General features: G+C 44.1%; 2 protein-coding genes across 4 annotated transcripts; both read left to right on the forward strand.

Moving 5' to 3' along the window:
- Positions 1-12,378: 12,378 nt before the first annotated feature.
- On the forward strand, positions 12,379-24,362 carry LOC115835506 (golgin subfamily A member 8S-like). Of its 3 annotated transcripts, none has more exons than XM_030814476.1 (19): positions 12,379-12,453; positions 14,138-14,257; positions 15,150-15,209; positions 15,391-15,441; positions 16,293-16,331; positions 16,594-16,641; positions 16,730-16,814; positions 16,910-17,013; positions 18,053-18,139; positions 18,247-18,354; positions 18,550-18,628; positions 19,000-19,232; positions 19,488-19,559; positions 21,111-21,186; positions 21,618-21,709; positions 22,279-22,379; positions 22,462-22,562; positions 22,658-22,813; positions 22,899-24,362. In XM_030814476.1, the coding sequence occupies exons 1-19, from the start codon at positions 12,406-12,408 to the stop codon at positions 23,072-23,074; spliced, it is 1,836 nt and encodes a 611-aa protein (XP_030670336.1). In that variant the 5' UTR covers positions 12,379-12,405; the 3' UTR covers positions 23,075-24,362. The 3 variants fall into 3 exon arrangements, with proteins under 3 accessions (XP_030670336.1, XP_030670334.1, XP_030670335.1); XM_030814474.1 differs by having other exon boundaries at positions 12,406-12,453; positions 16,910-17,005; positions 18,039-18,139; XM_030814475.1 differs by having other exon boundaries at positions 12,406-12,453; positions 16,910-17,005; positions 18,039-18,139; positions 21,621-21,709.
- On the forward strand, positions 12,505-13,167 carry LOC105739887 (formin-like protein 3). The gene has a single exon (XM_012507147.2). The coding sequence runs from the start codon at positions 12,505-12,507 to the stop codon at positions 13,045-13,047; it is 543 nt and encodes a 180-aa protein (XP_012362601.2). The 3' UTR covers positions 13,048-13,167.
- Positions 24,363-24,625: the final 263 nt, after the last annotated feature.

Here is a 24,625-nt window from a genome sequence, read left to right on the forward strand (position 1 = left end):
ACAGACAGGTAAAAAGTAGAAAATTAAAATGACCCATCAGGCTTGTCTTAAAATTAACCACTGATAATATTTTGGTATATGTCCTTGTACATTTTATTGTATTTTTTCAGGTTTGTTCTATCAAAACCTAATTTAACAAAATCTGAGCAAATCATCCACTTCCTTTCCTAATATCCTTTTATACTGTGTGTCTATACATGTGGTTGTGAATATATGTTCACAAGTGAGGGTATATATACACATACACACATACATGTGTGGGATAGAGACATAGGCAGAGACAGAAAGGCAGAGAATAGCTAGGAAAGTAGAGCTCAATTTAATACTGTAATTATAATATGCATGCTATTTTAAAATTGCTTTCATTTCTGAATTTAGACAGCATATAGAACTTGATAAATACAGTAATTAGAAATCTGAGAGTTATTTGCATATTTACACATCTCTGAGATATCTTCCTATGTACAGATAAACATTAACCACAATTACCTACACATGTTGCTTGAATTTTTTCCTCCAGCTGTCATGTTAAAGCGATGATTGACACTTGTTTGCATACTATTTGAGAATTTAATATTTGGTTGAAATTGTCTGATCCTAAAACATACTGCTTGGAAATACACATTTTGTTTTCATACACATGGGATGTTGCACGCATACTGAAATTAAAGAATTACAATTAGTAGTTACCCAGCTTGCATCCTTAAGCAATCTTTGTAAATACTATTTTTCTTATTAACACTGCTTTCTGTTCTCATTAAGTTTCAACAGAGTACTCTCAGTAATTTAAAACATATTGTTCCTTCAGTTAAATAGGCAATTTCCCTCTCAACAAATGCCTGGACCTTAAAGTAAGGTGTGGAAATTGACAAAATAGTCCCAAATGTTTTAACCAGCAATATAAACTTTTGCAATGCTTTTATAGGATGTTTAAAATAACAAGAAAGACTTGGTCCTCATGATTTTCACCAACAGTAGTTACAAACAGTCTTCTTTACTATGTTTGAATGGCATATTTCACTTCACATATCCTTTACTTGCTGCTAGAGCCTTAATATTGCTAGGGGAAAAAGCTTACCTAGCTCTGTGTTTGTAAATGTCAGCTAGCCAAAAGATATTTGGAAACCTATAAATGTTCACCTTTCTAACATTTGCTTAAAGCTATCTGGAATTAACGTTCTCCTCTTTTCTCTCACCTCAAGAAAAAAAATCTGTATACAGAAGTTGACACAAAATATATTAAATAAGGCTGGTATTTAGCCCTCTTGCATTCAAGCAAGAATTACACATGTAAGTGTAAAACAGAAGAAAATATCTTGATAGTATTCTGTACCCGTGCTGTCAAATTACCCTTTGATATGTCTGCAATTTTCTCAGTAAAACACATTTTGTTTATTTTGGATTAGGAGCAAGCTCTTGCATGTCTACCAGGATTTATTAGCCTGGTAAAGAAGCAGCACTACACAGAAACAACGAATATAATGTGCCCTTTGCTATGGTTTTAAGGTCCCCTTCAAAACTCATGTGAAATTTAATTGCCATTGAAACAGTATTAAGAGGTGGGGGCTTTAAGAAGTCATGCAGGCTGTTGTTTTATTTTTTTTTTCAGGTTTGTTCTATCAAAACTTAATTGAACAACATCTGGGCAAATCATCCACTTCCTTTCCTAATACCCTCATTTTCACTACTCTCCCCTTCAGCCGCAATGATCCATTCCATCATCTAACATTAGTTTAGTAAAGATTCACTAAATCCCTTCTCTGTACAAATCATTTTATAGGATCTGAGTAAAGATACAGTGATTAGCATATGGCAGCCCTTGTCCTTTAACATGACAAGAACAACTTTTTCCTATTTTCAAGAGCTTGAGTATTCTGTCACTAATAGATCTAAAACTATCCAAGTTTACCTAGCCAACTTTTTCCCTTAAACTTCTGCCTCCCTTTTACAAAACTTCAAAAAAAGAATTCCCAATTTAATCATGCTGTTAAAACAGATTTTCACATCATCCCCTAGTTACATAAAGTGCAGTCTCCTTATCTCATATTTAAAATCATATCTTTTCAAGCCTTGAGTATTGTTACCATTACCTCAAATGATCATGTAGCTACTGTCTTTCAGGTTATTCACAATACAATAATTTGAATATGCAAAAACACCACAGAATTTAAATAAACAGTAACTAATGCACCCTACTCCCCTCAAAAATCAATTAATAAAATTTGTAATTTCAACAAATATTTTTGAATATTTACATATCAGAAACAAAAATGGCTAACTGGAAACACAAAAGAGATAAAAGATCTGGTAAATTAACCCAACATGCAATTTTGAAAAATGTAAATTTAATTTTTACTTAATAAATGCTTTCTCAAAAAGTAACATTAATAAAGGGCATTGTCAGAAATTTTGAGTCTTTTAGGAGTGAAAACATCTGTTTGAACTAAAACTAGGAGACACAGAATGATAAGAACATATGACGTTTTAGCTAAATGTCCATAAATTATAAGGTTACTCTCTGTTGGTTTGGAGTACTCATTTACACACTAATACTCAGCTTTAGGAATTTAGGGACTGATTAACTTTGCTAAAAATGGAATTTAGGGTTTTTTAAAAACTACTTACTTCTTCACTATTTTTATATCCAAGTATACTCTTCTCATTACTCACAAAGGACAAATCTTCACCAAGCCCCTACAGTCAGGAGAGTAATTTCACTCAAGCATCCCTTGAAAACAATTATTGGCCAGGCGCAGTGGCTCACGCTTGTAATCCCAGCACTTTGGGAGGCCGAGGCGGGCGGATCACGAGGTCAGGAGATCGCGACCACGGTGAAACCCCGTCTCTACTAAAAAATACAAAAAATTAGCCGGGCGCGGTGGCGGGCGCCTGTAGTCCCAGCTACTCGGAGGCTGAGGCAGGAGAATGGCGTGAACCCGGGAGGCGGAGCTTGCAGTGAGCCGAGATTGCGCCACTGCACTCCAGCCCGGGCGACAGAGCGAGACTCTGTCTCAAAAAAAAAAAAAAAAAAAAAAAATTATTTATGCTGTCTGCAGAAATTAGGGCAAATTTGTTGTGGTCCCATTTATTTTCTGGAGATTGGAGTTTACATGTAAAATAATTTGAACGCTTGATAGATAAGACTCATAACTATTTGGTTAATACATTTTTAAAAAGTAATGCAGGGGGAGGCTGGGCACGGTGGCTCATGCCTGTAATCCCAGCACTTTGGGAGGCCGAAGTGGGCGGATCACAGGGTCAGGAGATGGAGATCATCTTGGCTAACAGGGTGAAACCCCGTTTCTACTAAAAATACAAAAAATATTAGCCAGGCTTGGTGGCGGGCGCCTGTAATCCAGCTACTAGTGAGGCTGAGGCAGGAGAATGGCTTGAACCAGGGAGGCGGAGCTTGCAGTGAGCTGAGATCCCACCACTGCACTCCAACCTGGGCGACAGAGTGAGACTCCCTCTCAACAACAACAACAACAACAAAAAATAGAGCTGGGGACCGGGCCTGGTGGCTCACGCCTGTGATCTCAGCACTTTGGAAGGCCGAAGCAGGCAGATCACGAGGTCAGGAGATCGAGACCATCCTGGCTAACATGGTAAAACCCCGTCTCTACTAAAAATACAAAAAAATAGCCGGGTGTGGTGGCAGGTGCCTGTACTCCCAGCTACTGTGGGAGGCTGAGGCAGGAGAATGGCGTGCACTCGGGAGGCGGAGCTTGCAGTGAGCCGAGATCACGCCACTGCACTCCAGCCTGGGAGACAAAGCGAGACTCCATCTCAAAAAAAAGTAGAACAAAATAGAACAAAAGTGAATGATCCCAACCACATATTAAAGATAATTTGATCTAATTTAACTGACCTTTCAGGTGCTCTCAAACTGCTATTTTGATTTTTAAGAACATTGATCTGAGAGTTTCTTTCTGCATTATCAAAAGTTTCAGAACCAAAATTATTAACGCAATTGGTTTTATTGAGAGTTATGTTGATTGTTGTATTCATAGGAATTACTGTAATTGTTGTTTTCCTACTCTGCATAAAAAACGGGTCATTTTAAATCCGTGGTAAACACTTATGTATTTGAAGAAACACGCCTCTAGGTATCTGCTCTACCTGATATGTTCTATCTTTGAGTAATATACATCATTTATCTTGCCATAATTATTGCAACTCAGTTGCCTCTGAGTTTTTAAAATATCTAAGCTTCTCCTGTTTCAAGTTTCTTTACAACAGTGCTTGTCAACCTTGGTTGCACTGTCCTAATGGCCATCCTGGACCCCAGACCAATTACATCAGAAACTTTAGGGGTGCGACCCAGATATTGGTAATTTTAAAAACTCTCAGATGGTTTTAAATGCACTTATGTTTGAAAAGCACTATTTAGAGTGAGAAATAATCTCAGGCTATAAGTTTCCTATTAATAGCCTAACATATTACAAGTGGCAAAATGGCATCAGTGAACATTTTGGCTATAAATAGAGCTACATGTTTTGTTCTAGCACTGCAGAGATAATTTGTAAAACTTTTGTGTCCATGTCCCTATACTTAGAAATTTGAGCCATTAAATGGTGATAAAGAACTCTTAGCTATATTTATTCCAAAGCTGGAGCATACTTCTTCTGATTTAAAAATGGCAGCTCTCTCTCTCAGCCAAATTGGTTCATTTAATTACGTACCTAGAACAATTACAATTTGAACAAAACTGTCCCTCTTAAATAATGAAAACGTTAATAACTTTCAGGTAAATAAAAAGTTATAGATACCATTTATTTAGAGCAATTTATTAGTACATGGAATTCCTAAGGACATCATTTCTGATTAATAATCTCTTTACATGAACTCTTACGTATTAAATTTTTTTTTTTTTTTTGAGATGGAGTCTCACTCTGTCACCTAGGCCGGAGTGCAGTGGCTCCATCTCTGCTCACTGCAAGCTCCGCCGCCTGGGTCCACGCCATTCTCCTGCCTCAGCCTCCTGAGTAGCTGGGACTACAGGCACCTGCCACCAAGCCCGGCTAATTTTTTGTATTTTTAGTAGAGATGGGGTTTCACCGTGTTAGCCAGGATGGTCTTGAGCTCCTGACTTCGTGATCTGCCCATCTTGGCCTCCCAAAGTGCTGGGATTACAGGTGTGAGTCACTGCACCCAGCCGTATGCATTAAACTTTTGATGCTAACATTTATGGTACCCGAAACTCCTTCATGTCATATCATTAAGCATTTTAGCTTACCAGTCAGGAAAAGTCCTTTTTATGGCTCATTATAGCTCAAAAGAGAACCATCTGATTTTGATCCCACCTTCAAATTCTCAGCTTGAAGTTCTTATTTATTTATTTATTTTAAATCTGCTGCAGAGTTAATTCTCAAAACTCTCTTTTGGTTTACTTTTTCAGTAATTTCTTTCTTGGGCCAAAACATGGTAGAAGTAAATAGTACATATTTTCTTCATTAATAATGAGGAAATAATTTCTCAGAAGGTTTCACTCTCATTTTTATCCTCACCATAACATCCTCAGTAGGCCCAGAGTGATTTTGACTTGGGCAACCACTTTGTCATTTTCCTTAGTGGGACCTATTATACTCTGAGATTTCAAAAAATACTTCAACATGACATTTTAAGTTAGTAAGAAATACAATTAAGAGAATGTGATTATTAATAATGATGTAAACCCAGCTGGTCTTGCAAATGCAGTGAATCTCATGACTATCTGATTTATGGGACTTGGTTTCGTGACATTCACCCATAAACCTAACCAGAAAATTTATTTGAAGCAAGCTGTTGGTGCCAGGTTGCTACAAATTTGGTGTATTCTGTTTAAGTCAGTGTTACTTTCCATTTGGTAAGGAGGAGCAGGACAAGAATATTATCTCTTCCAGAGAGTCTCTCTTCATTTGTTTCTGAAAGTATAAATTGACAACTCTCTTACTATATCTCCTTCGTGTGCAGATTTATATATTAAAGAGCCCTTAGGAAAAATCATTTTTCTTGTCTTCCTCCCCAAACTTCAATGGCAGTGATTTGATCTATCTCATAACTGTATCTCTGGCAATTAGGGGTTCCCATTAGGTGCTCAATAAATGTTTGCAGATTGTTATACTGCATATAAATTGTTCTTAAACAGTAAAGAATAAAAGGAAAATATCTTAATTCTGCTTGGAACATGAGATCAGAATTAGATCACAAACCATTATAGCATTTGAGACTTACTACCTGATTATAAAAACATTAATATGCAACTTGATAGTCCACATTATTCACCAAACTCAAAAGCTTATTTTACTATTTTACAGAACCAAATTGACCTACACATTTGCTGCCATTATGCATATTCAATTAATGTTCAGATACACATGTCAAATTCAAGGGAAATATCTTAAATAGTAATAGTTTCATTGGAATAAAATTAGAAATTTCTATAATAGTAACTTTTATGAGATTAGGCAAATTTCTTCTTACTACAAAAAAAAAATGACAACATCCATTAATAGCCAAACTTTGTGTAAAAGAAACATTCTGATTTATTTTTAGCAGTGTTTGGAAAATCTCACAAAGTTAGCTTTAAGTAGCCAGATGTAAACATTGGAAATAGAATAAACCAATGCAAATGAATATAAGAACAATATTTCTTAGCAAGCAATCTAAGTAATTTATACAAAGTATATTAATATGTCTCATAGATGAAAATCCATCCTCTATCACCTTATCAGTAGTTATATAATCAGTAGTTATTAACTAATAACAAAATGACATACGGAATGATGAGAGTTTAACCCCCCCATAAAACAAGCAAGCATAATTAATAGCTGTTCCTTTCCTAATCATCTTAACATTTTTCTTTCTTTGACATCATTACTTGATCTTTTCAAAGTAAGAAAGCTTGGAAAGTCTGGAATTCTCTTAACATGAAAACAGAAGCATTGTTTAATGGATGTCATTACTTGAAAACATGTTAGTTAAACAGAGTGGTAAATTATTGCTATTCTTAGCAAAGTAGAATAGTAGAGACGAAGAAGATCTTATAGTCTACAGTTTTATTTTGTTAAGAAAAACTTTTTTCCTTATTAAATATGCAGCATATCAACATATGGAAATAAATGGAAATGGATGAGGCCCACAGGCTTATTTGCTGACTCATTCTTTCCGTTTTAGTAATGGAACCTAAGGGATAGCTATAGGGAAATGAAACTTCAGGGAACAAACATGTCTTCATGGACACAGCCAAAGTCTTCCATTCCCCAAGACAGCATGACTGTTCTGTGGTCACAGAGTCCATTTACAGCAGAATATACTGCATGCCCATGGTTAAATTATGTTTCTATTTAATATTTCTAGATAGTATTAAAAATATGGGCCGGGCGAGGTGGCTCACGCCAGTAATCCCAGCACTTTGGGAGGCTGAGGTGGGTGGATCACGAGGTCAGGAGATCAAGACCATCCTGGCTAACGCCGTGAAACGCTGTCTGTACTAAAAATACAAAAAATTAGCTGGGCATGGTGGCAGGGGCCTGTAGTCCCAGCTACTAGGGAGGCTGAGGCAGGAGAATGGCGTGAATGCGGAAGGTGGAGCTTTGCAGTGAGCCGAGATCGTGCCACTGCACTCCAGCCTGGGCGACAGAGCAAGACTCCATCTCAAAATAAATAAATAAATAAAATAAAATAAAATAAAATGGAATCCCTAGGGGAATGATTATTAACTTTTAAAACTTAATTTTGATAATTTAGTTCGCATAAAATAGAAATGGCATTATTTTTCCTTACTGTTTGAATTCTTCTTTCCTATCACTGAATAAGATGGCTGCCTATGTAAATGCATTGTATTTCATAGCAATTTCATATGCTCTGCAAATAAAGCTGTCTAAAACAAATTCTATAATTCAATTTCTGGTTTTGTTGTAAACCACATACTAGTTAATAGCTTAGCACAGCTGATTTGACTTGGCATTTTCAAAATTGATTTATTGCACTCTGCAAAACCGATTAGCTCTAATCTTGCAAATGCAATATGTTTCTCATGCCATGTTTATTATCGTGCAACCTATAGATGTTATGTCATCTCTTGGTTTATATAATCGTGATTTGTCATTCATTTCCAAGAGAAAGCCTTCCCCAGAGCAATAGGTTCTGCCATTTTCTATTGACAATAAAGTGCTGTGTATTATCTTAACAGCAACGAGGTTACAAAGAGAGGGCTATACAAACCACCGTACTCCAAACTCAGAAGTTAATTCCTGGGGAGGAACTGATGTGTCTTTAATGTTTTGCAGTCAATGTCTTAGAATTTAAACACATTTAACCTGGAGTTTGTTGTTTGCTTCTATTGCCTACGGATAGCTGCAAAGAACAAGCTAACCATGATGGATTTCATCAAGGTTTTCAGAATATGCTGAAAAATTAAGTAGGGTTGGTGACAATTTAGGCTGTATTAAGGTAATGACATCTCTTTCTGTTTTCTTTAATAATTTCTATTCTCGGCCAGGCGCAGTGGCTCATGCCTGTAATCCCAGCACTTTGGGAGACCCAGGCGGACAGATCACGAGGTCAGGAGATCGAGACCATCCCGGCTAACGCGGTGAAACCCCGTCTCTACTAAAAATACAAAAAATTAGCCAGGCGTGGTGGCAGGCACATTGTAGTCCCAGCTACTCGGGAGGCTGAGGCAGGAGAATAGCGTGAACCTGGGAGGTGGAGCTTGCAGTGAGCCGAGATGGCACCACTGCACTCCAGCCTGGGTGACAGAGCGAGACTCCCTCTCAAAAAATAATAATTAATAATTCCTCTTCTCAAATTGTAATTCCTTTTTTAAAATTGACAACAGTAATTTGACAAGAATTGTATGTAATACACTTCACCTTTTTATTCAATATGCAATGACTTCTGTTCATTCACAATAAAACTACATAGATCTACTATCCTGGATAGCTATTTCATAGCCATGTAAGCAAGTTATTTTGATATATGTCTTTTGTTTTGTGTGTCATTATCAAGTAAGCAAGAACTTCCAGAATTCTATGCCTTTTTCTGCTGTTGATGAGAACCCTAATTCAGTTATGCTTAAAGAGATTTTGGAAGAATACCAACATATGTTTCTCTGAGATTCCACTTTGATTATCAAGAGGCAAAAAGGTGAATTAATGGGAAATCAAATTTTTAAAAATCCTTCACTTTTACACTGTATATGGTTATATGAGGAAAAATAAATGAAATAAGTTTAGGGTAAGCTAAAATATTTTAAATTTTATTTCAATTTTCAAAGATGCAATAAATTACAGTCAATACAAAAGGCATCTACTGTTACTACAATAACTACATTTTAATCAATTCATGAGTTTATATTTACATAAATTCCATTAATTTTCTCATTATACTATTGCAAGCTTCTTTGTATAGGAATCTGATGCTTTTAAAGAGCAATAAATAACAAAAATGAAGAATACACATTACACCAGAAAAAAATCAAATCTGCACTCTATCTATAGGAAATTTATTTATAATATTAAGAAAATAATGAAATCCAACATAAATATGAAAAACTCCTTTTTGTAAAATGAACAACTTATGTAAACTTAAAAAAAAATATATATATATATATGTATATTTTTTTGAGACTGAATCTCGCTTTGTCACCCAGGCTGGAGTGCAGTGGCATTATCTCAGCTCACGGCAAGCTCTCCCTCCTGGGTTCACGCCATTCCCCTGCCTCAGCCTCCTGAGTAGCTGGGACTACAGGCGTCCGCCACCACGCTTGGCTAATTTATTGTATTTTTAGTAAGAGATGGGGTTTCACCGTGTTAGCCAGGATGCTATCGATCTCCTGACCTCGTGATCTGCCCGCCTTGGCCTCCTAAAGTGCTGGGATTACAGGCATGAGCCACTGCACCTGGCTGAAAAGCAAGAATATAACTTTTTTTTAGAAGAATCAAAAGTATGTCTTTGTCCTGTATCTCTGTTTATTTTGTGTGTGTGTGTACTACTGCCGAGTAGCTAGGACTACAGGTGTGTGCCACCATGCCCAGCTGTTTTTTAAAATTTTTTGTGGAGATGTGAATTCGCTATGCTTCCCAGGCTTGTCTTGAACTCCTGACTTCAAGTAATCCTCCCACCTTGGCTTGTCAAAGTCCTAGGATTACATGTGTGAACTACTGCTCCTGACTGAGAGTTTAGTTTTCTTTGCTAGTGCTGTTCTTGGTATCTTTTCATATTTGAGGCTTTGGTGCTAGTGCTGAAGTATTACACTCACCATCCAAGGTTTACAGGACTTTTGTTTTAACATGGAAGAGATAGAACTGTTTAGTTCTGCATCTTTGCAGGCATACAAAATGTGCCAACCAGGACACTGCTTTATATCCATTGAAAGCAAGAAGTAATATAGTAAAACTTTGCCTGGCTAGAGATTTTGAAGGAATGGAGTGTTCTGGTTGAATTCTATTAAGTTGGAAGTATGAAGGTGAAAAAACTTCAGAACTTAAATTTCCTTGGAATGCAATTTGAAAATATAGCCAATGATTCCACTTCTCTAGTAAGTTTGGACATTCCAATCTACTTGGTGTTTTATTATAGAACTCCTAGTGTGCCTGAGACTTACATTGTGAAGATACTTTTTTAAAATTTTAGCTGCAAGAGGATGTAAAGGGTTTTGTATGAGGTCAGGCTGGATGAGAACTAATACTTGTAAATATACTTTTTAGACTAAACTGACTGCCACTTGTTTTCTTATTGAACTCATAAAAATAAAACACATTGGATGGAGGGTGGGAGTAGGAAGGAGAGTTAAGTGTTTTAATTGCATGTCATTGTTTCATATTGAGATAGAACATATAGTATCCCTGGCTTTGGACCTATAGAGGGAAACACATTTTTCTACCTGCTGTATGCCAGAGGTTCCTGAGCACCTGGAGGGATTACTGCAGCACAGATTGCTGAGCCCTACTCCAGAGATTCTGATTCACCAGGTCCAGGGTAGGGCCTGAGAATTTGCACTTACAGAAAGTTCTCAGGTGCTGCTGATGCTGCTAGTCCAGAGACTACATTACTGAGAACCACTCTTGTCTACTAACTGTAAATTGTAGAACTCTAAACAAAAGCTTAGTTTGGTCTGGGATAAGAAGCACACACAGGTTATGGAGCAAATCATGAAAGATTCAACCCTTGATCCCAGCCTCGTGTGAAATACAGGTAACAAGCAGTACCCAGTGACATAACACAATTCTTGGTTTTCATGATTGCAAGTCATAGCCAAGTATCAAGTGAGAAATTCAGTTTCATTTGCAAGGCTTAGAGAAGCCAAGTGATTCTAGAAAAATGGACCTTGTATTTGTTTTAAATTGGTAAAGAGCTTTGAGTGCTTATTAAATTGAAAACTTTTAAAATTTACTTTGTATTTTATTTTATTTCTTTTGAGATGGAGTCTCGCTCTGTCACCCAGGCTGGAGTGCAGTGGTGTGAGCTTGGCTCACTGCAACCTCCATCTCCTGGGTTCAAGTGATTCTCCTGCCTCAGCCTCCCGAATAGCTGGGATTACAGGCACCCACCACCATGCCTGGCTAGTTTTTGTATTTTTAGTAGAGATGGGGTTTCACCCTGTTGGCCAGGCTGGTCTCGAACTCCTGACCTCAGGTCATCCACCCGCCTTGGGCTCCCAAAGTGCTGGGATTACAGGTGTGAGCCACTGCACCCACCCCAAAAGCTTTGTGTTTTTACAGATATTAGACATGTTTCTTGTTTAAGAAAAAAAATCTTAACAATAACATAGGAGAATAAGATAAACGTTTTTCCAAAAAAGAGAATCATTGTGATTATTTTATCTTATTGGAATGTTGGATAATATAGTTTGCTTCATTAATCATCAAGCATGCTATGGATTTTCCATTTTTATAGGATCTGTATCTCAGTTAAGGTAGTACTGGTAATTTTTTTACTGTATTTGAAGATGAAAACTATAGGCCAAAATCATAGACCTTGCATAGAAGCTGGGTAATGAAGACAGCTCTGGAGGAACACATAGATACACATACAGAGAAACACACACACATATATATATATATATATATATATATAAAGTATACACACATAACATTTTTAAATATTTTAAAGCAAAAGCTGGCCCCTCCCCTCTCACAGAGTGGGCGGGGCAGTGGTTGCATGGGCAGCTTTCCTTGTGAGCCACGGGTCCCTCTGGACACACTGGGGCCCAGCCACACCCCTTTTCCCTTTCATCTTTGTCATTGACCAATGGGCTTGGAGCATTACGGCCACACCCCTATTCTGCATTCTACTGGGGCCCTGGTTACGCCACCTCTGGCTCAGTCACACAGCTGCCTGGTAGGTGACTGGAGGCGTTGATTAGTGCTTGCTGGGATTTTGCTGACGTGGCCCCAACCCTACCTCCCTACCCACCCCACGATGGCAGAAGAAACTCGACAGAGTAAATTGGCTGTAGCCAAGACAAAGGTAAAAACGCACCAGGTCATCACCCCTCAACCCAGCCACAGATCCCCTCCGATGACAAGACCACTGCCAGAGTCCATACCACTCCCGAGGCACACCGGACTGGGTCCCCCAACCCCAGCGTCTCTGGGCTCCACCCACCAAAGTCTTCTCAGTCGGCCCTGCCCCTTAAGCAAGCAGCCCAGTCCCTGCCCTTGCCAATCACCCCAGGGTGACATTGGGTGGGTGACTCCTGGGGATTCCTGCTCCATTACTGGGCCCTCACCTCCTGCCGCCCCAAACTCAACCTCCCTGGTCTCTTTGGGCTCGCGTCTCCAAGGACCTCGGTCCCCCATCCTCAGGCTCCGCCCATGCCAGTCATCCCTGCGTGACTTTGGGCTGGTGACTCCTGGAGCTCCCTGCTGCAGACTCTGCCCTCCCCTCCTGCTGCCTCAAGATGGACCTCCCTGGGCTCTTTGCACTGGCATCTCCAAGGAGCTGGGTCCCAACCCTGTGTTTCCCTCCCCCATTGTGGAGCAGCAACTCGGACATTGTGCTGATGTGGTCCCTCCCCCCGACCAGGAGGAGTGGAATGTAGTGATGTCACAATCCACCTAGGAACTGTCATTACTGCAAGACCAGCCTTTGATCTTATGACCCAGTCCCCTAAGCGTTGTCACCCCATTTCTGATTCCTCTGGTCACAGCACAAATTTCCAGCTGCAAAGGGAATGGAGATTATGGGACCTAGAAGCAAGAGGTTTCAGGCTGCCTTACTCCCATAGCATAGACATTGACAGTGGGAAAAGCCTACACTTCCCCCATGAGCTCAAAACGTTGACAGTGTCTCTGGGTGGCAATGGGAGAATGGGTTTGGTTTGGTTTTCTCCCAGGCTTCTACTTTCCAGAGAGATTTCAACATTTTTTTCTCAGTTCTCCATCTCCTATTCTAATTCTCCATGGTTCTGGGACCAGACTGCCCTTCAGTCAGTGGTCTCTGAAGTGAGATTTGCTCATCTTCTGTGGAATAGATCTTGGGAAACTGAACTTGACAGCTTGAATCTTCCTCATACTATCTCAACCTTGGGTACTTTGAGTGCCACAGGATAAATGTGGGGCATCTTTCTGAAGCATCAGTTTCCCTTGATTCTCTTGAGATCAAGAGAAAAAACATGAATGTACTTAGGGATGACAATCACATAGGTTTCTAAGAGTATACCGGACTTTCTCTGAAATGAGACTTGGTTTGTCCTCTTTCTGATAAATTCCCAGATTTAACAAAAAGCCTGCCTTCTGCCATGAGGACACATTGATATAAAAGTTTGAGAGGTACTGGTGCACTTCTTCACACTAACAGGCGTGTGAGAATGTCTGACTCTAAACCACACGGCATACAGTTCCTGCCTACTTAATGTTTACTTTTCTACCTCTGCCTCTGGTTTTGGCCCCTGGCAGCTGCTGATTCTTCACAAAACCTCAGAGCTTGGAGTCAGAAGACTGAGTTTCAAAGTCCCAGTATCGCCTTTTTCTTTTTTCTAGCCAAGATATCAATCCCTCTCAGTCACTAAATGATTGTGACAACACCTTGTACTGTTGTTGGTATCATTAAATCAGATGGTATATAAGAGTATTTTGTAAAAACTGTAAAGGAGGATGTGGCTGTAGGGGCTGACAGTTCTCATGAGTATTACTGCTCTTCTTTCCCACAGTTTAAAAAATATTGGCAGAAAAACAGCCCTAGAGTTACAGCAGGAGCGAAGAGGAACAGGAAAACAAATGGCAGTATCCCTGAGACAGCCACTTCTTGTGGTTGCCAGTCACCTGGGGATGTGAGTCTTGGCTGGCCAGGCTCCTGGGGACAGGGGTCCAAGGGGAAGTAGAGGGTAATTGTTAAAATTGTGGATGGACTGTTTGGTAGTGGTTAAGAATTCTGGATTTGGCCGGGTGTGGTGGCTCGTGCCTGTAATCCCAGCACTTTGGGAGACCGAGGCAGGCAGATAACGAAGTCAGGAGATTGAGACCATCCTGGCTAACATGGTGAAACCCCGTCTGTACTAAAAAATACAAAGAAATTTTCCAGGCATGGTGGCGGGCACCTGTAGTCCCAGCTACTCAGGAAGCTGAGGCAGGAGAATGGCGTGAACCTGGGAGGCAGAGCTTGCAGTGAGCCGAGATTGTGCCACTGCACTCCAGCCTGGGAGACAGAGCGAGACTCTGTCTCAAAGAAAAAAAAAAAAAAGGAATTCTGGGTTTAAATCCTGCCTCTCCATCTGGGAGGGATATGATTAACGGCAAGTTGCTTGAGCTCTTTGGGCCTCTCTTTTTACATCTGTATCACAGAGGTGGTATTGTTTGACTTCCATTTGTGAAGTTTAAATGAGATTTGTTATTGTTGTTTTTATGTTAATCCCTAGTACATAGTACATGGCCTGCTGTAAACACCCAGGACACCCAGCATTGCTGTTTGATTTTCCTCATCCCCAGTCTCAAGGGGAAGCCAGGACAATGAGAACAGTCACTTGCCATCAGGAGTCATTGAAAGGGCCCCCGGGTGGGATGGTGGGGAGATAAGAACCATGAGAGAAGTTGGCACAGAGTTATGGGACAAAGGTCCAAGATAGGCAGAAAAAATGTTGCCAGTTGATGGGGAAGAAAGGAAGTCAGAGGGCTCAGACACTGAGGGGGACAGAACATCTCCATATGCACTCTCATGTCTTGTAGTCAGCAACAGGTTTCCACGGGGAGGGCCCTACATCATCGGCTACCCTGAAGGATCTGGAGGTAAGAGGCTCTGGGTGGAGGTGCAGTGACCCTGCAGACCAGTCCTCCAACCTCCTCACACAGAGGGGACTGGGTGCTCCTCTGCCAGCTGAGACAGCCCACACACCCCAGCCCTAATGATTGTTCTCTCTACCTCTCCCCAAACTCCTGCTCCACCTCCTCCTCTCTGCATGCGCCTCAGAGCCCATGCCAAGAAGAAATCAATAAACTGAAGAACACCATCAAATCTTTGGTAAGAGTTCAGTGGGGTCCCCTGATTCCATGCTGCCAATCCTGGGCTGGTTTCCCCTTAGGGCCCTGAAGAAAGAGCTGCAGGCCCCTGGTGCCAAGGGTAAATAGGGAGCTGGGGTGCCCAGGCCTCACCTGGAGGGACCCCAGAGCATGCAGCGTGGCTTTTCTTTTGCTGCCCTCTTTGCCGACTCTCTCCTCTCCATACATCCCTTCTCGAGTCCTTGCTACACACGCCCTGGGGTTGTTGCCTCTCAGGGAATTGCTACCCTGACTGGTTGTCAGGGGCCCTGTATTTCTGCTGTGACTCAGTCCCTAATTTGATCTTCGATTCTGGACAAGCCACCTCTCCTTTTTGGGCTTGTGTTTCCCGAGGAGGTAGTGAGTATCAAAGGTCTCTGTTAGCTCTGAGAGTCCGAGATTTAAAGGCCCCCTAGAATGGAAACCTCAGGGCCAAGGGCTCTGTCTGTCCTTTTCCATCCTATATCTGCTGTGAAGAACCGTACCTGGCCCATATGTGCTCATTAAATGTTTATTGAATGAACGCACTTTTTAAAATCACAAGCTGCCTGAAGGAGGGGACTTTCTCAAACTCCATCTCTGGAGGTTTATGTTACTGTCCTCTCAAGAGAGTCCTGATTCAGACTTTGAGTTCCGTGGCTGTGGGCAAAAGCCAACAAAGACCCAAATCCTCTGTCCTTGGGAGCTTGAGGAGAGTTTACCGGTTCATGTTCCCATTATGTCTGAGAACTTTGCCTTTAAAATCCATTCCTGGCCCCTGCCTATCGCTTCCTGGTCTGGGGAATAGAGTTGAGGGGGCCACCCTCCATCATCTTAATTTGACTCTCCCCACAGAAACAACAGAATAAAGACCTGGAACATCAACTGGAAGAAGTAACGTCATTTCCTTTCCTCACGACATGACTGCTGGGTTTGGGGGGCACTCAGACATAGAGGCCTCAGTCTCATCTCACCCACTCCCAGCCTGGGGAAGAAGGCTCACTCCTCACATTCCACCCCATCCCCACAGGGCCTCTCATAACTTGGTCCCGTGGGTGGGCCTGTCCTGGGGCATTGGTGGCATTCTGGGGGCATGTCTCTTGCTGTGCCATCTCTGCCTCCCCCTGGTAAGAGCTCAGTCTTCCTCTTCCTATAGGAAAAGAAAGAAACCAACAGGAGACACAAAGCCGAAAGGGGCCTAGAAGTGAGTGGAGGGTGTGAAGTTTCCTCCTGTCCTCCCGAGAATGTTTCTTTCCTTCTCTTTCAGCACTTGCTTGGTTTTTCTCCCAAAGGTTCAAATCCACGTATTGAACGTAGAAAAAGAGAAATTACAAACGGACCTGTGTCGCACAAAAAGTCTTCTCAGACACTTTGAAGGTAGGAATCTGGGCACCCTGTCATCCTGCAACCTGGCACTTTGACAGGTCTTCAGGGGGAGTCCTTTGGGCCCCATCTCAACTCTCTCATTGCAGAAGAGTCCAAGGATCTGGCAGGCCACCTGCAACGTTCATTTCAGTGCATAGAAGAGTTGGAGCGGGCTCTCTCTGCTGTTGCCACCACACAGAAGGATATCAGTGTGAGTTCAACCACTTGCCCTGTCCCCTGGGTGCCTGGCTTCACAGATGGAGGAGTGAGCCTAAAGGTCCCTTCTGCAGGATGGAGTGTCCTGCCCAGAAGGCAGCATGGCCATTTCTCGCTGCTCTTGTTTATGGTTGTTAGAGGCAGCCTGGGGCTGAGTCAGCTGCCGTGGGTGAGTTGGGGGGCACTGTGGGGAGTGAGCACTGGACACAGAGCTCGGAGGCCAAGTGCCTGCCCTGCCCTTACCTGGCTGTGGTCTTGGGCAAGTCCTAGGTGGGGTATTGGGTACTTGTACTGTGAAGGTACAGAAGAGTACCTTTAGTGTGTTACCATTTCTGTAGAGAGGGGAAATGCGTGTGTGTGCGCCTGTTTGTGTACATACTATGATAATAGACATAAAACATGTCTGAGAGGGTTCATAAAAAATTCAGGAGAGAGCAACAGGGTGGCTGGGAGAAACTTCCTTTCTGTACCTTCTGAGTTTTGGACTATGCGAATGTATCATCGTTTCAAAAAGTGAACAAAAGATTAATTTTCCCCTTCCTATCTGTGCCCCCACCCCCAGCAAGAAAAATGGGCTTAGAGAATCAGATAGAACTGGGTGTTCAAATCCCAGCTCTACCTAAGTGATCTTAGGCAAGCACTTAACCTCAAATACTCCATGTTTTTTCATCTACACAATAGAGGTGATCATAGTAACTGTCTCCTATGGTGGTTGCGAGGATTAAATGGGATTGCTAGCATCGTACCTGGTGAAGCACTCCATAAATGTTCAAACAGTGGTAATAATAATAATATTAATAATAGCAATATTATCTGATCTCTCTGGGCCTCTGTTAGCCAGCTGTAAATTCAATCTCTTTCCCTGTCCCTTCCAACTTTTCTGAGTTCTTTTAAAAACCAGACTACGGGCTTGGAAATGCCTTGATCTTTACTGACCGAGTTGTTTATTGAGCCTAGCCCTGGCCCTTTTAAGGGGCACTGTGTGGAATGTCCCGGGCTCCCCAGATCGAAACTTCTCACTCTTCACCATCCAGTTCTGGAGCCGCAGTAGAGAACTTAGCCGGCGGCAGTTACAGCAGTCCAAAGAGGAGAAGGCACGGCTGAAAACACAGCTAACACGGGTGAGGTTTTGCAGAGGGAGGGATGTGGAAGGAAGATGACCCCAGGTAGCCAGGAGCAGGTGAGGACCAGTGACAGCCCTTCCTAACTTCTGTGCCCATTCTTGCAGTTGAAGGAGTTGCTGACCAAAGTCCAATTAGAACGAGATCAATATGCTCATCAAATAGAAGGAGAGAGGGACAAGTGGCAGCAGAGGGTAAGAAAAATGTCGCAGGAGGTGAGATCTGACCCTTCAGACACCCCACCTTAGATAGGTCACTGGATATTTCTGGGCATCTGTAAAATGAGAATAGTACAGCCAGAGGTGGTCATGGGTCTGGGCTTTGTGGAAGTGGGGGCAGAGAGGGAGATGGGAGCCTGCCCAGCCTCCAGCCCCTCTCTCCAGGGCCCTTTCCCCCTGTGCTTTGGGCAGATTAACATATTGAAGAACGATAAAAGGCGTTATATGCGTCAGGTAGAGGAGCTGGAGTCCAAACTCAAAAAGCAGATGGGTAAGATGGGGCTGGCATGACCTGGGAGCAGGACTGGCATCGGAGGGCTGTGGGGGTGGCTTAGAATGCCCTAGGGAGGTGGGTGGACGGAAGGGAGAGGGAGGCAGAGGGGAAGAGGTCTGTGCCAGGAGACGGCAAGTCTTGTCATCTCCATGAGCCTCAGTGTCCCTATCAGCAAAGGGGGCCCATTGTCAGCAACCCACAGTTCTCTCTATCTGAAAGTGGCTTTGAAGACTGGCTACCATCCGGGTGCAAGGAATCATTAGCAGCAAGGCCAAGTTTGGGGAGCCTGAGAGGAGCTGTGCACCAAGAGGAGGGTTTTTGTTTTGTTTGAGAATCCAGAGGCCCTTATTGTCTGCTTCCTTTCTCAGCTGAACCCCTGCCCCGAGAGCCCCCAGCAGTGCCCTCTGAGGTGGAGCTGCAGCACCTGAGGAAGCAACTCGAGAGAGTGGCAGGAAAGCTCCAGGCCCAGGTCGAAAAGAATCATCGCATAAGTCTCCTGAACCAGGTCCAAGAAGAGACGCTTCGAGAGCAGGAGGAGAGGCTCCAGGAACAGCAGGAGAGGCTTCAGCAGCTGGCCAAGCCACAGAGCGTCTTCGAGGAGCTGGTGCGTTGCCCCAGCTGGGGAGCCTGCCCTCCTCCCTAGCCCTCCGGGCCTTTGTTTCCCCACCTCTAAAATGGGGCAGTGTAGCCCTCACGTGAAATGTTATTTCTAAAGGCACCTGTGAACCAGGTGGCTGTGGGAGACAGGGGATGATTTTTCTAACCTGCCTCCACCCTTCCTGGTGCCATGGGAGGCAGACACCAAGTTCTGGGGTCTCCAGCTGCAGTGGGTGGTTGCTGATTGCTTTTCTCTGTCCTGAACAATGAGAACAAGAGTGTGCTGCAGTTGGAGCAGCAAGTAAAGGAGCTACAGGAGAAGCTGGATGAGGTGAAGGAGACGGAAACCTCCACCCCATCCAAGAAGGGCTGGGAGGCGGGCACTAGCCTCTAGGTAGGGGAAGTGCCAGGCAAGAGGCAGCTCCAGCCTGGGGGCTGGTGACCACAGCACCCCCCAGGGCAGTCCTGTGGCTGTTTCTTGCTTCCTGCCCTCTGACTTTTAGAGGTGGGTAGCCCTGGGCTCCTCCCAGGTCTGGACATCATCATCCCAGCTAGCGGCATGGAGCCCCCCAATCAAAGGGGAAGAGACAGTGGTATGACAGGCTCCTTATGCCAGGCGCTGTGGCTCACGCCTATAATCCCAGCACTTTGGGAGGCTGAGGCAGGAGAATCACTTGAGGTCGGGAGTTTGAGATCAGCCTGGCCAATGTGGTAAAACCTCATCTCTACTAAAATTACAAAAAAAAAAAAAAAAATTAGCGGGTCATGGTGCACGTGCCTGTAATTCCACCTACTCAGGAGGCTGAGGCACCAGAATTGCTTCAACCCAGGAGGTGGAGGTTGCAGTGAGCTGAGATTGCACCACTGCACTCCAGCCTGGGCCACAGAGTGACACTCTTGTCTCAAAACAAAACAAAAAGTCTCCTTAGATTAAAACTGGATTCCAGCCTCCATTCCACTGGTCACCATTCAAGTACTTTGCATCTCTCAGTCTCTGTTTCTTTTTTTTTTTTTTTTTTGAGATGGAGTCTCGCTCTGTCGCCCAGGCTGGAGTGCAGTGGCGCAATCTCGGCTCACTGCAAGCTCCGCCTCCCGGGTTCACGCCATTCTCTTGCCTCAGCCTCTCCGAGTAGCTGGGACTACAGGCGCCCGCCACCACGCCCGGCTAATTTTTTTGTATTTTTAGTAGAGACAGGGTTTCACCGTGGTCTCGATCTCCTGACCTTGTGATCCGCCCGCCTCGGCCTCCCAAAGTGCTGGGATTACAAGCGTGAGCCACCGTGCCCAGCCAGTCTCTGTTTCTTTAACTTCACAAGGAAGTTAGCATTTTCCTTACAGAGGTGCTGAGGATTAAATGAGAAGAGGGTATGAGATTTGAGGCTGGGGAAGGAGGCATGGGGTTCTAGGAAAGCGAGGCAGTCACTTAGGCCTGGAGCAAGGGGACAGGGGCCTGGGCAGCCGACAGAGCCCCCACAGTGCCCTCACTACCCTATTAATGGGCCCAGAATCTGGAAACCAGCCACCACGTGCCCGCAAACCCAGGGTCTTCCTGCAGGTGGGGCTGAAGAGCCAAGAGGCTCAGAGTCTGCAGCAGCAGCCAGACCATTACCTGGGTCACCTGCAGCAGTACATGGCCACCTATCAGCAGCAGGTGGCCACCTATCAGCAGCTGACCTCTGAGAAGGAGGTGCTGCACGGGCAGTGACTGCAGCAGACCCAGCTAATGAACCAGCTGCAGCAGCAGGAAGCTTGGGGCAAAGTGGTGGCCGAGATGGCCCACCAAAAGTTGCAGGAGACCCAGGGGAGGGAGCTGCGAGGATGGGGCCGTGAGGGGGATGACCTGGCAAACTCCATCCCTTCTCACTCTTTCCTGGCCCCTTAGGAGCACCTGGAAGCTGCCAGCCAGCAGAACCAGCAGCTAACAGCCCAGTTGGGCCTCATGGCTCTCCCTGGGGAAGGTACGGGAGACCGCTCAGAGGAAGAGGAGAGAGCCCCAGGAGGAAGGGGGGACTGTTAGCAACATAGGATTGAGGAGTTGGAAGAGACCTTTAGAACAGCTGGTCATTATGCCCACCGGGTGCCTGCACTAAGTTCGGCATCAGTGTGGTGAGCTCCTGTGAGCAGGGGGCCACCAAGTTGCCTAAGGATGGCTGAACTGGCCCAGGTCAGAAAGGCAGCAGGTCAGAACTCCCACATCGACCAATAGTGGGAGTGTGCCTGGGCAGAATAGCAAGATCTTGATTCTTAAAAGTAAAAATAAAGAACAGCAGCTCATTCCCCTCTGGGGAGGGGCTGGCTCAGGGTTACACAGTGAGGGTGGAGGTAGAGGTGGGCCCACGGTACCTCCCTCGTTGGGTTGTCTGAGGACCCCTCTGGCCACCCCCCACAGGAGATGGAGGACAACATCTGGGCAGTGAGGGGGAGGAGGCACCTCGGCCCATGCCGAGCGTCCCAGAGGACCTGGAGAGCTGGGAGGCCACGGTGAGCCTGACTCCCCCTGCTCCCATTTTGCCACCTTCCTCTGTGGTCCCTCCAAGACCCCATTTATGCTCTTAACTTCCCTGCCTTCTGATTTCTCTGGACCCTCACCCCTTCCGAGAGCCAGTGGTCAGACACCATTTCACCTGTGACCAACAGGTGCACTCTCTGAGGCCCCAAGGGAAGGGGCTGCGCTCCACCTCTCTGCCCCATTTCTTCTGTGTATGCCCCTACAAGAATGCCCACGTCTTGCCCTCAGGTGGCATTTTTCAAGTCCGCTGGAGCCAGTGCCCAGGAGAAGCAGGCACGGTTACGAGATCAGGTGAAAGAGCAGAGGGTGTGCTGCCAGCGCCTGGCTCACCCGGTGGCCTCGGCCCAGAAGGAGCCAGAGGCAGTGGTCCCAGCCCCAGAGACTGGGGGCGAGTCTGTGAGTGGGGAGACCCACTGGGCCCTGCAGGAAGTCATGGAGAAGCTGGCCCATGCCAGGACTCACCTCCGCCTTCTCCATGACTTGAAAATGCCACCTGATGGCAGGTCACTGCCGAGATGTGACCACAATATTTTGGCTCCAGGGCAGCTTTATGGACCACCCGGAGGAGAAGGCAGACCTGAGTGAGCTGGTGAAGAAACAAGAAATACGATTCATCCAGTACTGGCGAAAGAGATGCCATCAGTGAGTGGGAGGCCAGGGCACGGCACGGGGAGCTGCAGGGCCGTCAGAGAGGCCCCAGTGTCTGAGCCCTGTCCTCCCGCAGGAAAATCCATCACCTTTTAACAGAGCCAGGGGGCCATGCCAAAGATGCGGCACTGGGAGGAGGAGATCATGAGGCTGGCCCAGGACAGGGAGGAGATGAAGGTAGGGTGTGCAACATCTCTGTGGGGGTGCGGGTGGGGGTGGGTGTGAGGGTGGGCGCAGGCAGTGGCATGACAGCTGAGCACCCCTCCCTCCAGGTGAAGCTGCTGGAGCTGCAGCAGATGGTATCGGGGCCTGTGTCGACGACAACAATGGGCACAGAAAATTCCTGGCTGCTCCCCAGAACCCTGCTGATGAGCCTGGTCCAGGAGCCCCAGCCCCTCAGGAGCTTGGGGCTGCAGACAAGCATGGTGGTGAGTAGAGCCCTCAGGCGGGGTGGGCAGGCAGGAAGTGGGGGGCTCCCACTGTGCTCAGATCCCTGCCTCCCTCTCTCCAAAGATCTTTGTGAGGTGAGCCTCAGCTCCTCTGCGCAAGGAGAGGCCAGGGAGGGTCCTCCCCATGACAACCCTACTGCACAGCCAATCGTGCGGGACCACCAGGAGCACCCAGGCTTGGGCAGCAATGGCTGTCTTCCATTCTTTTGCTGGGCTTGGCTGCCGAGAAGAAGGAGATAAACATCATCGTCATCAAAGAGCTGGCCAAGAAATTTTTAAATAAGAAACCAAGCTTTGGGGTTAATCTCCGACACAATTCATTTAGTTCATTTGAATGTTAGAGCCACTCATGATTATTTGTGTTTCTAATTTATAGTTTAAGTTTATTTGTAAAAAGTTAAAAGACAGTGGATCTCTGTGGCTTTCACTGATGTTCACTCTGGCATCCTTTAGTATTTTTCTTTTTTAATTTCATAATTGTAGGTCATTAGCATGCATATCGAGTTTGCCCTTATGTGGTGGGAGTTCAAACACGCAAAGACCCACTCTTTGCACAAAACTGTTCTCGTTGGTTTGGAATAGGCTGCCATGCTTTTTTAATGTTATTGCAGCATGTATATTCATTACAGAATTCAGATAAAATTTGCCTATGTTCTGCTAGTGTTTGATCTAATCTTAATCACAGTGAGCTCTTCATTCGCTCAATATGTGGTTTGCCCCCAAGTGTGCACTGTTTATTACTTTGTAATATGCCACTATGAATACTGACCTTTAGAGTTGTTTAAAGGCCGAGAACTGGAAACAGCCTTTCCTCCATTTTCTGTGTATTGGTGATGAGACTCATAACCTTTTGGGGGAGCTTTTTAAATCTCACAGAAGAGGAAAGTGGCCTGCTCTGGCAGGTATGTGCAGGATAGAGTGTGTTTCATCTGTTCCGGTGCCAAGAATTAACGCTGTATTCTGGTGGTTGCCTTAGGATTTGTATGTGCTCTGGGCTCATGAAGATATTGCATCATGAGTTGCAGCAGTTGTACTCTTTTTCGAAGACCTAAAAAGGGATTATTTCTGAGGAATGAAAGGTTCCCATCATTGACTGTGGATGTGGAAAACATTTCCTAGCTTAGAGCATTTGTATCTATAATACGTTTCAAAGTCAGAGTTCATGTTACCTGTTTTAATCACATGACTACATGCCTCAGTACACAAAAGGGCACTGGTTGGCATTCTTAATGTATTTAGTGAAGATCATAAGAAATCCTTTATGAGTTCAAATGTCCCTGGAACAGGCATACAGGCTCTAGTCAAGAATGAATTAGAGTGAAGGAAAGCTGTGTGACACCTGGCATTCCTCTCTGTTCACGGAGCTTCTTTGAGGCTTGAAGATTGATTTTTACCATCTAGACCTCTCTGGTTAATACCTATTTTTCAACCACCTTGGTTACTCTGACATAGGAATTTACTTCTTTTCCTTGAATGGAAAACACTTTTAAAAATAATAAGAAACATTATTATAAACTAATACATGTGAGAGTACTTGTTGAAACAAAAAGGAGTTTTAGTAGACAGTATTATACCATCTTTGAAAATCAAGGAGAAGTTTATGAAACTTAAAATGTTTAGAAACTTCAGTGCAATCCAGTTTGTGAATCTCGATGTATTATCAGGAAACGTGTCCATACAATCACACAGTTATATTTTCTCACAAACTTCTTTACAAAGAGTGAAATATGTTTTTGTACCTCTCGGTTTCAGTTAGGGACATATTTTGTGTAACATTTATGTGATTGTGCC

Source organism: Nomascus leucogenys, chromosome 6 (assembly GCF_006542625.1).
Source record: "Nomascus leucogenys isolate Asia chromosome 6, Asia_NLE_v1, whole genome shotgun sequence".
NCBI lineage: Eukaryota > Metazoa > Chordata > Mammalia > Primates > Hylobatidae > Nomascus > Nomascus leucogenys.

Coding starts and splice junctions, on each gene's coding strand:
- LOC115835506 (XM_030814474.1), top strand. CDS start 12,406: ATGGCAGAAGAAACTCGACAGAGTAAATTGGCTGTAGCCAAGACAAAG. Junction 15,210..15,390: donor CTACCCTGAAGGATCTGGAG/GTAAGAGGCTCT, acceptor CATGCGCCTCAG/AGCCCATGCCAAGAAGAAAT. Junction 22,563..22,657: donor AGGACAGGGAGGAGATGAAG/GTAGGGTGTGCA, acceptor CCCTCCCTCCAG/GTGAAGCTGCTGGAGCTGCA.
- LOC105739887 (XM_012507147.2), top strand. CDS start 12,505: ATGACAAGACCACTGCCAGAGTCCATACCACTCCCGAGGCACACCGGA.